The sequence below is a fragment of the Lepidochelys kempii genome, chromosome 3 (genome assembly GCF_965140285.1).
Source record: "Lepidochelys kempii isolate rLepKem1 chromosome 3, rLepKem1.hap1, whole genome shotgun sequence".
NCBI lineage: Eukaryota > Metazoa > Chordata > Testudines > Cheloniidae > Lepidochelys > Lepidochelys kempii.
Window position 1 is genome coordinate 96,101,471 of NC_136382.1, and position 16,787 is coordinate 96,118,257.

At 40.4% G+C, this 16,787-nt stretch overlaps 1 protein-coding gene across 3 annotated transcripts in view; it reads left to right on the forward strand.

Moving 5' to 3' along the window:
- Positions 1–16,787, forward strand: part of NKAIN2 (sodium/potassium transporting ATPase interacting 2) — a 792,430-nt gene that overhangs the window by 389,406 nt on the left and 386,237 nt on the right. The window contains exon 2 of one of the 3 annotated variants that reach the window (XM_073337205.2): positions 5,495–5,646. The exons of the other annotated variants lie outside the window; for them this stretch is intronic. Coding sequence (XP_073193306.1) covers positions 5,509–5,646 — 138 coding nt within the window. The 5' untranslated portion in view covers positions 5,495–5,508. The remainder of the gene's footprint in view (positions 1–5,494; positions 5,647–16,787) is intronic. 3 annotated transcript variants of the gene reach the window in all.

A 16,787-nucleotide genomic window follows, 5' to 3' on the forward strand; every position in this document is an offset into this window, starting at 1 on the left:
AAAAGCACTCAAAAATCATGGTGCTGTAGGTCCCCTACTTATACCTCTGTACTCCTTTATTCTCTTTCTCCTTTCTTATGCCAAATTGAGGCTGGTCTGTCGGGGTGACGCCAGCTTTCGCAAGAGTAGTTTACACTTGCAAAGGAGAGAAACAATAAGTTTCGACTACTGGACATTTCTTTTATCAGGGTAAATATTTTCCCACCTAGGATGTTGGTGTGTGTGCATCATGCTATTTAGTTGGGGCTAAGAGCCATGTCTGTCACAGGGCCTCTGCCTGCTGTGAGCTTAATCCTTGTATCTGCTCCCAGAGGCACATTGTAGCAGCACACCTGTGCTTTCACAGCTTCAAAGGGTGTGCTGGAATATATGTTAAGTGCCCTGTTCCTGCTTCCTCCTGTGTTTCCAGCAATGCTGGTCTGAGGGGGGGGGCTGGCTGTCTGGCTACAGGTTCTGTTTCTGCAGTCATTCAAAATCAGCTGCAAGTCGAGTGTCATGTTCTTCAGATGTGGTGCCAAATACTAATATCTCATCATTCATGTTAAGAACTCCAGAGATTCCAGCTAGTAGCTCATGTATGGTGTTTTGAAATATTTCTGTGGCTGAAGAAATGCCAAAACTGAGTTGTTTATAGTGCATAAACCCAAGCGTGTCATGAAGGTTATTATGTACCTTGACTTCAGGTAAAGCTCAAGTTGGTGGTATGCTGCTCTGAGGTCAAACGTGGAGAAGAATTTAGCTACATTCAGATCTGCAATAATCTCATCTATAGTGGGGTGGATGTGTCGTTTACATTTAATAGCCCCATTGGTTAAACACATATCCATGCAGATTTTGATTTTGCCTGATTGCTTTGGTTTGTGGGCCACTACTATAGGGGATACCAATGGTGTGGGGCCTTCCACTTGCTTGATGACTTCAGCCTCTTCCAGATGTGCTTATTCTTCTTCCACCAGCTTTCTGACATGAAAAGGACCATGTCATCAGTTGAGCTCCACATTTGTAGCATTTTACATATGTCATCTCTGTGGTTGGACCCTGAGTTTTCCAAATTTGGTTTCCATCTTGATAACTACACACTCAATTCCTGATTGAGTTCCTAGTGTGGAGTACATGTGCTGTCTCTGTATCTGTTGCCAGGTTGTCTTGCTCTATTTGTTGAGCATGTGTTTCTGACATCTTGTTTGCTCAAGCAGTGTCCATCCAGTATTCTGATGAGTCATTTGGAGGTCTTGGAGAATTTGTCTTCTCAGTTTAGCTGACAAACATCCTTGTTTTATCTGCCCTCTTATCTTGCGATCCACTTTTGTTAACTCACATGAAATCACAAGGTGATGTAGGCACTCATGATACTCAGACATGTTTTTCCTCTCTCACCGATGTGCTTGCTGAAACATATATTGATCATAGTCAATATTTTTGTGATTTAAAGTACTTTGCAAGTGTAGGTAGAGTCATCTTCCTCCGTCACAAGAAATAGATTTTCTAACCTTTTAAGCCAATATTCCCATCTGGGTCCCAGAGTGGAGTAAGATTCATGGACAAAAAGCTCAGGGAAGTTCAAGAACATTTTTTCCAAGTTCAGACTACAGAACTGCAAAGCATACTGTGTGGCTGTGGAATATGAGGTAGACCCTTGATAGATTTGTCACAACACCTTGGTTAGCAATGTTATGTGCACACTTGTTTGTTTATTCTTTTTGTTATTTAACTTAAGAGGGACATGTTCAGGCTTTCTGATGCTCTCCAGAAGATATGCCCAACACTTCCAATCTGATAGAGCAAGGTACAGTTGTTGCAAAGTGCCAGTTACAGCACGGCATGAGTGTGGCTTTTGCAACTGCAGGAACAGAGACTCTTTTTTTCTGTGGGCAGCATTGTACAATCTAAAAACTCAACAGCTACAAAGCTCGTACTTTGTTTTTTGTTGGTTTTGTTGTTGTTGATCCTCATTGCCAGTGTTGTTTCCTAACTGAGTAGGAGCTTCTGGGAAGAATATATATGCTGTATACAGTTTTAATTAACATTCCACAGGCCACTTGTTTAATCCTGAAGCTCAGAGAACACAACATGCAGCTTCTTGACTGTAGCTAACTGGACTCTCCAGTAAAAACCTGAAATCTGAAATGGACTAAAAATACTAAAAGTGCTCTCTGTAGGCTATTCATTTGGATTGAGTTGCTTCTGCCAAGCCAACTGATGAACAGTGTATTCCAAGATAGAACGTCCATACGAATTTTCTATAGGAAATGTAAGAATTTCTATTTATATGACCTGGCTGGTATACCTGAGACTCTAAAAGAAAAACCCGGCATGGATCACAGAATGAATTCTCCATAAACACTACACATGAGTTTCTCTTCCTGTAAGACTCCTGCGGGGAATGGTGGGAGAATGGAGAGGGATACCATTAACAGTTTCACTGTTTGACATTTTGATGAGTTATAGACACATTATTTATATTTATGGAGGAAAGAAAGCTATTAATCCATCTCCCATAAATGGCTCACAGTCAATAGTTGTGTGTATCCTGTGGTAACACTGTTGGAAGTGGAAGTCTTTTAAAATCCATAAAGGCTGACAATTGTAACTGAAATGCTTTTCCTCCTTTCAGTAACCTAATGAATGAACTATACTTTAAAAACATATTTGAGTAAACAGCTATATTTTGGCTTATCATTTAGTTTAAAATATTCTCCCAGTTGTAAGTTTTATCCTGCCAATTTGTCTGATACCATATTACCTTCCAGAATAGGTATGTATCGAAAGCTTTATATCAGCTTTTAATAAATCAGGAGATTTTTGCTGCAGCTAAATTATGTATGCTCTGTTAGATTTTAGTAATAAAGTACCAAGATATAGTCACTCTCAGCACATACAAACTAAGGCATAGTGGAACATTTTGGCCAACTTTTAATCAAAAGTTTAAAGGCTCAGTTCAGTGCTATATTTATTACAGAACGAGAATATTCTTTTTTAGATTGGGACCTCACCACACTTAAGAAGTTTGGGCTATGGTTGATGTGCAAAAAAAACCAACAATACTTATAATGTGAGCATTAGTGCTAATGGAAGCTCTGGCTTGGTAAGGTGTAAATTTTCCACGTAATTCACCCAGTGCAAGTGCTTATTCTACAAATCCCCATGTGCACCTGTAGATTGACAACTGTGGTGAGTTATGAGAGGTTTTCTGAAGCAGAAAAAAAAATTATTGCTAGTAAAGCCTCAATCCTTAAGATACTTTTTATGTGCTTTAACTTTGTGCATATCTGTGTTTCCACTGAAGTCAATGGGACTACTTATGACAATCAAGTAAAGCACATGCATGTTTGCTGAATTGTAGCCAAAGATGCTGATCCAAATTAAAAGTGAGTCAATGGAAACCTTGATTCTGGCCTAAATTAAGATGACCAAATGATTTATCCTATAACTGAAATCCTTTAAAGTGGTAACAGCTTTAGTTCATATAAAGAATTATGGAGATCTTAATTTAGATTTGGATAGAGCCCTGTGTTCATTGATGGAAAACATTTTGAAGAAGACCCACCAAAAAATATAACTGGACAACCTTACAAAAATATGCAAATAGTCATACAAAATTTTAATAACATTCCTTTGCTCCTTTTGTGTTCACTTCCAGAGAGTATTTGCACAAATGAACTTTACAAGCATGAATGCTCAGAGGTGGGGTAAGGTGTGGGGGGAGAAAAACTCTAATCTTGCGTGCTTGAATATTTCCCAAAAGTAAATTCAAATTGTATATGCAATTGTAATATTCACAATTCACTGTGTCTGTTAGTTACATAAGCAATATCACCAGGAACACAAACAATCCAGTATGATTTATGGAACTAGCCAGAACAGTACAAATATTTAATTTCATATATTCACAACCTGCAAGTCTTCATTATTCACTATTGCACATAATTTCAAATAGTAATTTTCTCAGATTTATTTGCTATTTGTTGATAATTTATGAGGAAAAAAGACAGGAAAATAGTCCCATAAACTACTTAATATAGATGTCTTGGCCAGCTCTACCCCAAAAATATTGTAGCTCTCCATTGCATTCACCTCTTCTCTCGTTTTCCTAATACATTCTAAAAACTTGTTTCAAATGAAAACATAAAATAAAAGCTCAATTGTGTGTGGGTTTAGATCCTAACTTTTTTTTATAATATATCCAAACAGATGTCTTTAAACAATGTAAGATGTTTATTAGAGTAGAACCTTAATTTTTACAAACACAGATCTTATGAGTTACCAGTTATATAAACCATTTTTCCCAACTGAATTAAAAAAGCACATAACAAAAGTAATATCAATGAAGAACAAGTCAACATCTCCCTTCATATTCTGATGCCTTCAGTGCATTGGAAATAGCTTTGCAGTGATTTTAAAGACAAGAAGAAAATCAATACAGTGCACCATACTACAACTTATGCACTAGAGTGTATTTTGAGATATTAAATTTTATGAACTTTTCAATTTTTTTATGAAGTCTTCAATCCCCATTTAGTGTAAAATAGGGATACTGCCATCACTGTAAAGTATTAAGATCTTGTTTTCAAAATTTGGGGTCTGCACAAATGCAGTTTTGTCTGTACATTTTTGAGTACTATCACCTGCAAACACCATTTGGAAAATTGCAGACTTTCATATCTTTGTTGGCAGAATCCTGAAAACTGACATATCTCCCAGATAACAGTGCATAGATTGGAAAGTTATTGGGAAATCCTCAGCAAGGAAAAGTTGACTTATTATCCAAAATCAGCCCTAGAAACACTTTTTTACCAATTTGTTTCCCTTTCCAAAAATATGAAAAATTAGATACCACATGAGTTCCTGAGGCTTGTCTATACAGCAAGTTACTATTAAACACCAGGGTGTGAATCAACAGCACAACAGCTTGCCACACATTAACATCCGATATGAGTTCTGATACAGTACACTGAAAGTCCCAAAGTGCCATTTGGCTTACTACTAGTAATAGCAAACTGGTAGTCCGTAGATTCATACCTTGACTTATCATGCAGTAACTTGCTGTTTAGACAAACTTTCAAACAATGTCATATGCAGCCATCACATACGGTTACCCCTGAGTACCTGGCATTATGATTTTAAATACAACAGTCCTTGTCTGCAATTCTCAGCTGGTGTAAATCTACATTAACTCTATTGTCTTTACTGGAACTATGCTGAAATACACTAGCTGAGAATCTGAGACTGCCCAGTCAAACATAATGTTAGTTAACCTGTTACAGCAGGATGCATTTTTCCACAGTAGAGAAGTTAAAAAAACAAAAAAAAAAAACCAAATGCATCAAAGCCTGAAAATAAGCAGTACTAAAAGGAATTATATGTGATGTATAGGATTAGAGGATGTCAGATATAGTTAGCACTTGCTTATCCAACACCTGATTAATTGCTTCTTCAAATTCTGACGTTTCAGGTGTAAAACTAATAGGTTACTCTGTTTGCTGTTTATTTCAAGTAAATTTAATCCTCATGAGAGATGGCAGCTTGATGGCATTAGAAAATAAAGTCATGTATTTATCCACTGATCAGCTACCAACTTACCCTAATCATCAGTACTGCAGGCTCCGCCATACCCTCCTGCCAATGTACCTCAACTCTGGCCCACAGGTGAGAGAATAGTTTTAGTCTCTATGCACAATATTTATGTATGTAAATTCTCCATGACCAAGTATTTCAATCTTTGGCTCATCTGCCACATCTAATCTAATCAAAGTACGTATTTTACAGCACTCATTACTGTGATGTCATAGTGCTCAACAAATATTTAAGTAATTAAAATCTGAAAGTACACTGAGAAAATAGTAACATCTTTCTTTGTCCTCTTTCTTCCAATATCATTTATTGTATTAGCAGTTGTACTTTTTTTCTATTTTTTTCCTTCTTCTTGTTCTATACATATTTTAGAGGGAGCTTTTGTAGCCCTATCACTATAACATCTAAGCACAGCACAGGTAGTTCAGATTTGCTAGGCAATTTCAGTTAAGTCCATAGTGGATTTAATGGAGCAATCTTCTCTTCACTTTTCCTTCCCTAGGTGATTGTTTTTGTGGGGTGAACATAGCAAAGAGATTGTTCTTCACTAGGTCCATTCTGTTCAGCAAAGCAGCTAGTATTTAGGCATGTGTTCTTAAATTCCATTGGTTTCAATGATATTTAAATTCATGCTTAAAGTTTAGCATGCATTTAAGTATTTTTGCTGAATAAGCATGTGCTTCTGTACTTTGCTGAACTGAGGCCTCGGTCCTTAAAGTGTGATTATTTTGTCATTGGGCCAAGGTACTCCATAGCATAGCCAAGACTGGCTGCCAAGAAAGCCATTGTTGATGACTGTTCCATTATTCCTGTTAACTGCACTTGATGCAGTAAGGTCCTGGTCATGGTGGCTCTTAAAATATCTCAGGCCCAGTCCACTGAATGCTTTGAAGATCATAGTTTCAAGACCAAGATTTAGAGTTTAATCTGGAATTCAGTGGCAAGACTATTAAAAGTCTGCAGCACCAGGTTGATTTTTCCATTGCCTTCTCACTTAGCATGTGGGATGTCACACTTGATTTCAGCTGGAGCTTCTTAAATGCCATCATAGTCACATCCAGAAATAATGTGGTACGCTCACACACAGTATAATCATATTCATAAGGAATTATATTGTTCAACGGCAACTTCTTGAACAGACCATTAATAAATGGGAACTTTTATAGAGAAACCATTTAATATTCTAATGTTATGTCTCTGGTTTTATTTAAAAATAATAGTTGAAATGTGTGGCAGAATTAATTATTAACACATTTGTGTGCCACAGAGAAAAATAAAGAGAGAAAAATAAAAGATAGAAAAGTGGCTGGCTGGCTAGGTTGTGAAAAGCAGAAGCAGCAGAGTTTCTGCTGTGAAAGTAGGCACTGCCATCATAGGATACAGAGTAAGCTAGATCTAAAATCAGCTAAGTTGCTCATAGAAGGTCACCTGTACATAGTACTATAACAAGAAGTGAATTCTTCAAGACAGTAGTTCAAACTGCAAAGGAAGAAGCTAAGTGTGTGGACAAAGCAATGGATGGAGACAAGTACAGGTCCATAAATGGATTTTTCAATCCCTCAAAAAAATTTTTTAAATTTTGTCCTATCCTGAATTGGGCTGAAAAGCCAAAGTCTCAAAATTTTTGGTGAACTGAAATTAAAAAAAAAAAAATTCATTTTAGATCCATCAAAATGTTTTGATTCAATACATTCAAAATATTTTTTCTCATTTTTAATGTAAAATAACATACGTTTCCCAATGAGAAGTCATTCCAAACTGCAAAATTAAAACATTTCATTCTGAAATTGTCAAAATGGAACATTTCAATATTATTAAAATGTTTTCTCAAACTTTTCCAAAATGAAAAATTTGTCAAACTGACATGTTCCTTCAGGAAGTTCTGGATGAGACAAATCCTCATCTTCTGACTATAAAAAAAAATTCATTAAAAAATTCAGCTATTTTGACCAGCTATTTTGAAGACTCTGGTTGGAAACAGTCCAGCACTCACACGGAGATGGAATAACTCCTCAAGTCTGTCTATAATTGCTAAGATTCTTTGAGAAAATAAATGCACTGAACAAGAGGTCTGGGTTTTGGTCTGCATATTGTACTTTCAGGCTAGAAAGGACACCGTGTCTTGAAATTCTTTGCCTTGAGTTATCTTTTGGAAGTGTGCAACAGTTGTTCCAGCTGGAATTGAAGTAACAATGAACAGATTGTAATGTTCTTCAGAAAGAAACCCAGACCAGGAGGACTTTTGAGCCCTTCTGCAGAGAAAGCTTTAAACTTTCTGTCAGGAGCTATGACAAAGCAATACTAATTTGGTGATTCAAATTTGTGAGATCTGTAGAAAAATCATACACCACCTTTTCTGACTCCTGTGCTTACAAATGGATCAATAAAGCCATCAAAGCCTCCCAGACAGTTGGCCACAAAGTGACAGGAGTTGAAAGATAAGGCTATAAATGTATATTTTTTTCAAAAGGAAATTGCAAGAAGAAAATAAGTAGATATAATTTATGGGAAAAGTAGTAGGTTACAATGCCAGTGAAAGCATTGAAGGCTGCTTATCTGATTTGTCTCAGGATAGCAACACAAGGCAGAAAATCTTATGCTACTGGGGAAACTCTTATTATGCCAGAAGCAACTGACATATGTAAAGGTATTCTTGGAGCACAGCAGAAGCGGGCTAGAACTAGACTAGACTAGAAACTATTTCTGTAGTATGTCTGAAAACACAATCAAAGACACGACTTCTGTTGTAAAGCCTCAGCTCTTGGACAGAAGTGGCGGTAGGTTTTGTATTCCAGTTTACTGGATCTTCCAACGATGTTGGGCTGGGATGACTACACGTGCTATGTTTATTTGTACCCTTTTCAATACCTGATTTTGTGAGGAACTGATTTCTTACAAAGATATCCCTATAAATAAGAGAGGATCTGAAATCTGACGAGGTTTGGATAACTTTTATTTTCAAATAGCTTAGAGCAGGAGGAAACACGTTGATGCAGTAGGATTTGCACTGATGAAATAACGATCGCAGGGAAAAAATAGATGTTTTCCCCCCCTTTTCTTAACTCTAAGGTAAAACTTAGCATTAAAACTAAAAGTGTACTCTGCTTTTCATAATGCAGCTAACACATTCTTGTAAATTGTATGTAAACCCTCCATAGTTTTTAGCCCGTGGTTCTCTCACTACGCTTTGTGTACACTTTTGGTTTATTAGTACTGCATTATGGTGGCACCTCTTCCAGGCAGGGTGGGCTAAACATACCTCAGAACATTGGCCTTCTAGGGCTTCTTGAGTTAAACAAAAGACTTCTCCAGTGGAGCCTTATTTGCTGACTCTGCAGCTCTCCCAGTCTCTACTGGCTTTGGGAGGTGGATAGGAGCATGAATGGACTACATGGGGATCAAATCACCACGTTGTTCTATACTCGTTACCTCTCTATCTGCATCATGGGATTTTTCTTTGCTTTATCTAGGACTTTTAAGCTCTGAATTGAAGTTTTCAGAATTGTATTGGCTATGACAGAGTCATCTTTGTTCAGTCCTTTTAAATGTTGTTGTTTCTCTTAGTGCTTGTGCTACCATAAGGATGGCCTTTGTCAGTGAGAGGGTAGTTGCATCTTAAGCACTTTGGCAGGTGGGCTTTTATGAGGGGTGAATTTCAAGTACATGAGATGATAGTTGGCTGGTCTCAGAGTCATCTGTGTTCTAAAAATGTTGCGGAAGATCTGGTTGTTGTTGGCATTGTTTCAGATGTGAAGATTATTGAACTAGCTCTCCCTACTGAAAACCCTCCCATGTTTTGTAGTGTTAACTAATGTGGTGGCCTTTCTGGTCATTACCAGATTAAGAAGTATGTCTTAATAATGAGGCAGTTTGCATGAGTCTTCCAAGAAAACTGGCAGACACCCCCCCGCCCTTGGGATATATTGGAATTTGCCTAGTGTGACGGGGCAAGGCCAGATGGCTATAGAAAAGTAGTGGGAGATAGATATATTAGCTCCAGGCTAAACAAATCCCTGGTACCAGGATAAGTGAAATGGCAGCTGCTCTAGGTCAATTAGACACCTGGGGCCAATTAAGAATGTTCCACAAGGCAGGGAGAATGCTAGGTTGATTGGGACACCTGAAGCCAATCGGGGCTGGCTGAAACTAGTTAAAAGCCTCCCAGTCAGTCAGGTGGGTGTGCATGTCAGGACCTGTGGGAGGAAGTTGTGCTGTTGGAGAGACTGAGTAGTACACACCATATCAGGCACAAGGAAGGAGGCCGTGAGGTGAAGTGGAGCTTGAGGAAGTGAGGGCTGCTGTGGGGCAAGTAGCCCAGGGAATTGTACATGTCTTGTTTCTAAAAGGTCAGCTACCATAGCTGATACTATTAGGGTCCCTGGGCTGGAGCCCGGAGTAGAGGGTGGGCCTGGGCTCCCCCCCCACACCTTTGCCCCCTGATTAATCACTGAGACTGGGAGACAACAGAGACTGTGCAAGGAAGGATAACTTCTCCTCACCTCCCTCGCTGGCTTATGATGAAAATGGCTCAGTAGACTGTCTCCAGAGAGAGAAGGGTTACATGGAGGGTGACAGTGAGCCTCTGAGGCTAGCGAAATCCGCCAGGAAACGCAGGACCCACGGAGGCAAGGACAGAGCTTTGTCACACTAGATAAAACAGTTATTTAGGTGATAATCTTGCTGCAGCAGAGAAATGGACTGACTAATCACTACATTTTTTTCTTCTAATTTTTGGGATTCTCTGTAAAGTAAAAAAAAATATTACAATTGTTACTCTTGTGGCATCCTGTTAATGACGTCTCTGTGTCCCATGCTTTTAGCACAGTAACATTTTGTATTTTATATATCCACATTAGGGTCCCTGTGCTTTCTTTTTGCCCCACAACATGAAGGGGAGTGAAGGAGTCAGACTAATAGTGTAAAGGGCCCGTACATTCATGAAAGTGGGGAACAATGCTAATGTGTGCCATATTATGCCCCTTTCTTTGACTCCATATGAGTCTGAACCTCCATGCTAATTCCACGTGGTTGGAGATAGGTGCCATTTCAAGGGGCATACAGGAGGGAGTTGGAGAGCAGCTACCTTATGCAACACATTTTCCTCTAAAATTATGGATATCTACGGTCAAGTTTATTGGGAAGGGATTCTGCAGGGAAGCCAGTGGCAACATAGGACTGCAAGAGTGATGCATCATGGGACCTAACCTACAGCTCAGACATCCATGGTCCCTTCCCTTCAAGGGGGAGAATTTAGCTGGAGATTCACTCTGGAGGATCCTCATTGTCTGGAATCGTGACCTGCAGTGGAGCCAGTGTCTGGACAACCTAACATGTGTAGCTGGCTTGTCATAGGCTGCCTAATTGGCTGTACTGATGGATTGGTTGGAAGTGTCAACAGGCCAGCTCTTAAGCCCAGCCACAACAGTTCAGTGGCTGCTCAAAGCGTTTCCCCTGTGATAGCCCCTGCACCTGCTTTTTACCAGCCCAGCTCCTGCTGTGCCTCAATCCACAAAACCTCGTTCTGACCCTTGGCTCCAATTCCTGACTTTGATTCTGGCATCTGGCCTCTAACCACGAGACACAACTGTAAATGTTCCAGTCAATGGCACTCAGACACTCACTTCTTGCAGGTTTATCCATGCAGGGGGAAAGATGTAGCTCTAGATTCCCTCAAGTACCTTTCCTGCTACTAACCTGGGCTGTAGAATGCCTCTCAGGTGTTACAGTGCCATATTAAAGGCAAGAAGCTGGTTCCTAAAATCTAAGCAAATTATTTCCATTTGTTTATCATGTTAATTGTTTGATTACTTCCCTAATTTATCTGAACAAGGATACCTAAAGGTTAAATGCAGAGACTGCTTCTTTATTAAGTAGCTATTAACTCAACATGGGTGGATAGCACCCCAAGAACCATACAACAGGGGATTTCTAGTCTAGATTTCAATGGTGAAAGATATAATAGAAACCATAAGGTCGGAGTGTGATCTCATCCCTTTAAATCACCAGCTAGGAAGCTCATCAGGATGGCCAGAGTCCCTGGCCCCCACTCCACACTCAGGGAAAGGTGTAACTATGAAGGAGCCTGAAGCTGTGCAAGACATGGAGACTAGAGCCCTCACTAAACCAAACCAGTTCTTAGGACTAGTGCTAGAGAGACCCCCCCCCAGCTGCAGTTAGAGGTCCACATCTGCAGTCTGCACTTGATTCCCACTGTAGAGGAGGCCAGTAAGTAACTTGGATGTCCCCCTATCACACCTTGTTGGGCAGCTAATGCTGAACCAATGCATCCCTTACTTCTTAGTGGCAGTACTTATATATCATTCACAGCCCTTGGGGCATCCAGAACAGCAGCAGCAGGGTAGACAGGGAGGCAGGCTGGCCATCCTACTTTGCAGCATCTGCAGCTGTGGGTTCCTCAGCAAGCACTGCCATAGTTTCATCTTCTACTCTACCTTTCCCTTCCCAACATACTTGTGGTCGCAAAATTGGTGCCAGACTAAACGTGCCCAGGTCTAGGGAGGAGTTTCCTATTATAAGTTCCAACTTAAAGTCTGGGAGCCACATAATTCCAAGGCAGTCCAATGGCACCCTGGGGGTCTGAGGTGGCCAAAGGTACCAGCACACACCACTGCCCTGCCCATCACAGGGGCGCTGCTAGCTCCCAGTGATTGAAATAAGTGCAGCACCACCCCTTTGCCAGAGCAGGTGCTCCTAGCTGAGCCAGTTAAGGGGGTTGGGCTGCACCTGGGCTATAAAATGTCAGAGGGAGTTCAGTGAGGACAGAGTGAAGTTGCAGGGAGAGGAGTTGGACTGGGTAAGAAGACCCAGCTGAAAGCTTTCCCTTTTTGGGAAAGGAAGGCAAGGCCTTGCATCTTCTCTGGCTGCTAAGGCAGTAGGAAGGGATAGTACCTTGGGAATAAGGGGCTGTGTCCAGCTTAAGGCTGGGTGGAAGATTTGTTTTTGTGGTTACTTTTTGAATGGGCTGTGACTGGCTGACTATGACCATGTGGAGTTTTGCTTAAGGAGCCCTGAAGAAGGGGAAAATAGAGGCAGGGCACTGCAGATGTATCCCTGGCCAAAAGGGGATGCTTGGTGTTGCTCATTGTGTTGCACTCCAGAACAAAAGTAGGATCATCTCCCCAGCAAGTATGGGACAGATGAGGACCAAGTGAATGTACTTAGGGGAGAGGTCTAAGCTCCTGGCCCCAACAGCAACATCTCCAGATACATGGCTCAACTGAATCCCTAACCTGGCTAGAAAAGTGAGCATTTGCTTAAGGACTAAGGTGAGTGCTGATACTCCTGAAGTCAAGCTTTCCAATTCTGTCCCATCCTATCACTAGTTAATGTTTTTCTACTCCTAGAACCTACCTTATGCAACAAAGCTACAGTTTTTCTGTAGTTTCCCTATGTCCATTTCAAAATTCACATTACATCACTTTTCTACAGAAATACCACCCTGTATCTCTCTTGCCGTTTCATTAGTGTTCTTTGATAGAAATCTATCTGGACTTGAAGTTTTCTTAACTTTTAGACTTTCTAATTTTTTGCTGACCAGTTCTGGCCAGACACTGATGTCCTATAGTTTTTCTTCTTTTTCCTTTTGGAATTTTCTGTTTCTGGCATCTGTCCCCATATGTCTTTGTGAAACACAGACATCTAAATTTTATCCTTGACTTTCTTTTCTGTCAATAAATTAACCTTTCTAGCTCTTAAAGGTACTACCATATCATTCAATGACCTCTTCTAGTTTATGTATCTGGCCTTTTAAAAATTTATTTAACCTCTTGTATAATTTTACTTTCTCCCTTTATTTTTCTTTAATATTTTTCTCTTAAATCAATTTTGTGTTATTTCTTTTTCTTTTTTTTTTCTGTTTTACAAATGAGCTGTAGGCTGGCAGAGGAGTTTGCAAACTATTAAGTGTTGCAAAGTGCTGACCATTGAAAAACAGTCTTGCAGGGCCTAGAACAAGATCTGATAAATCCCCTTACATTACCAAGGTGTTGTAAAGATAAATTCATTAATATTTATGGAGCTTTCAGATACTACAGTGATGAGCACTGTAGAAAAGCCCATGAGAGAATTAATTATTCTGTATTCAATACATAAATGATTGGGGCCACATTGAATGATGACAATAAAGAGACAGTGAATAGCTATCCATTCATTGAGCAGCATATAGTATAGTATGTGATTGTGTCACTAAAAACTGGAGAGTTATTGACATTTTCTCACTTTTAGGTCCATGTCTTTGCTACCTTAACTTTCTTTTAACACAGTTTTTTGTATGTGACACATCAGTATACTGGGATGCAGTGGTGTCCTCCTTGACTCCTCCAACTCACCCTGAAGCATGAGTTTCAATTTAATGTAAGCATGAATTTTGTCTTGCATAGCAACAAATGCTTTTAATGGTCACAAAATTAGCCAGCTGTTTTAAAAACCTAACAGTATTTTCCTGGTGGACCTCCTGCAGAGCTGATCTCCACACTGCAAAGAGGAGTAACTCCTTTTAGAGATTCTAACTTCCTTGCTCCTAATTTCATAGAATGTCTCCTTGTTTTTGCATTATAGGGCAGAGTATAAAAAAAGACCTGCTAAGTTTTTATATATAATATGTATGTATATAATTTTGAATAACTCAGGCCCCTAAAAAAAAACCTCATCCCCTTTCTAATCAAAGGTATCAGACAGTACAATTGCTTGCATTAAAACTGCCATCACAGTCTCTCTGGTGTGGCACTTCTGGGTGCAGTGACAAATCTGTCTGGCTCAGCTGTACTCTGAATTTGTGTGGCAATCTGGGCTCGTTGAGGCAAAACTTAACTTAGCTCTCTTGTCAATGTGTGAAAGCTACTGCTCCTTTCATTATTAATATCATCAAATATTATCTTGACATATGGATATATTCCCATTCCATTTAAAGTGTCAGCTGTTTATTTCCTCACTCAGTTAACCTTTCCTACCTCCTTATAATTTGTTGAGCTATCATCCTTTCTACAATCTGCTATTTTTCTCAAAAATGCTGGGAAAAGGTGGTGTCATTCTGAGTGTTTCTCAACATAAATGTGTCTGATTTTCCATTCATGCTGTACATAAGGTCATAGGACTAAGAAAGACCCTTGTTTAAGCCCATAATAATATTTTGTTGCAGGCCTGGTTTAGGTCTTGCTATTCATATACATAGATATTTCAGCTGTATTTGTTATGGTCCCTAATGATCCTCTATATATAAGAAACTAAGCTAACATTTATTTTATTCATGGTACATGACCAATTTCAATGTGTGTATATATATCAGATGTCTTGTAAGAAATTTCTTAAGTTTAAGGCCCTACTTACGAATTTCAACAGCTTCTTCTTGAGTCCTGTTTTTGAGGGATTATATGATCTCTCTGGACTCCCAACTTGATGAGATACTACTATTTTGATGACAGTACTGTGGCAGGGGAGACTAGGTGCAGAGGCCCTGCATCACTCTGCCCCAGAGTGGAGTAGAGAGAATTCCTCCAGGCAGCCTAGAGTGACTGAGAGGAGCAGCCAATCCGAGGGGCCGATGGAGCAGCCAATCCGGGGCCAAAAGGGCCCTATATAAAAAAGCAGCAGAGCAGTGAAGTTCAATTGCTATGTGGAGTTTGAGGAATGAAGACTGGGTGCCTAGCTGGCGGGAATTGCAGCAGGACAAGTGGCAGGTCAGTGCAGGCAGGCTAAAGCCTGGGGGACTGAGCACAGAACCTGTCCAGGCCAGTGAGGGTACCAAGATGGGTCCCGCTCGTGGGGTTGAAGATGAGCCCAGGGAGCCTGCTGAAACACCACCAGCTGCGGGTACCGAGATGGGCCTGGGCTGGTTGGTTGAAGAGGGCAGTGCCTCTGGAAGAAGCCTAAGTGCTACGGCCCCATACCAGGACCATGATAAGAACTTGGACTATAAACCCTGGAAGTGGGGACAGTGTATGTGGGTTGACCGGAGGGCTGAGTTGCTGAAGATCTGCCAAGAGACCCGTCAGCCAAGAGGGGGTGCCACCTCGGTGTAAGAACTAAAACCAAAAGCAGGCTCACACTCAGCCAACCAAAGGGGGCTCTCCATGAGAGGCGGATGCTGCCCCCGAAAAAGGCGGTGATTGCAGGTATATTGGCCAGAGAAAACAGGGCACTTGTGAGAGGTGGGTGCTGACCCTATTACAAGTACCTACAGTAGTTTAACTTATATTAACTTCTATCTTGACCAGTGATTGGTTTCCAGATTATACTTTTTGTGATGATTTAGGGATCTGTCTGTATAACTTATGAATCCCGGTTGGTGTTATGAAGTTGACCTCAGCCCAAAGACCCTTTGTTGATGTGTATCCACTATTACTAACAGGGTTACACATCAAACTGAGGGCAATGGGGAATACTTAATTTTAATGACTGGGTGCTTTGTATGATATGCTATCATACAATAGATATGCTAAATGGGGATTGCTTGACCTCAGGAAAGGTAACTTCCTCCTCCTGTCTGAAGGGAGGGGGGAGGAAGGAGATTGGAAAGTTACTAGACTCCAAACAAAGAAGCCCGGGTATTGGTAGGGGTGAATATAAGCAGACTCAGAGCCACATGGGGAGCTTGAGGCGAGACACAGTGGAAGTTTGGTTATGACTGGCCTATGTCAGAGCAAGCTGATTGATGGAGAAGGCTCCATATTTCAGAGCATAAAGTATGCACTGGAGCAGAAGGACTCTGTGAATCCAAAGGACATTGACCCTAGCCCAGAGAATATCCTGGACTGTTGAGGAAACCGAGGCAGGCAAATGCATGTAGAGTTTATTATTTTTGTGCAGATCTGTCTATTTCTCATGTGATTTTTTTTTAAATAGAGTAATGTGTAAGAATTCTGTGCAAATTGCCTTTTATATGCTACACCTACCCGAAGAGATAAGCCATGGAGTTCTGGGAGAGGATGTGTTTAAGCTATAGGAGTGTCTGACAAGTCAGCACTGGTTCCAGGGGTTGTGCAGGAGACTATGTGGTTGCTGCTGTCATTATGGGGTACTAGACAGAGGGCCTGAACCCCAAAATATGCCTAGGGACCCCAAGACTGGGTCAGTGACTAGATGTTAAGAATCTGTTTGAAGTTTAAAACACCAGTGGATCCAGCAGTTGGATCTCCTCACAGCTGTCTGATGAACAGCCAGCAGGGGGAGCCTGTCTGGATCTGTTACAACTTCTAAAC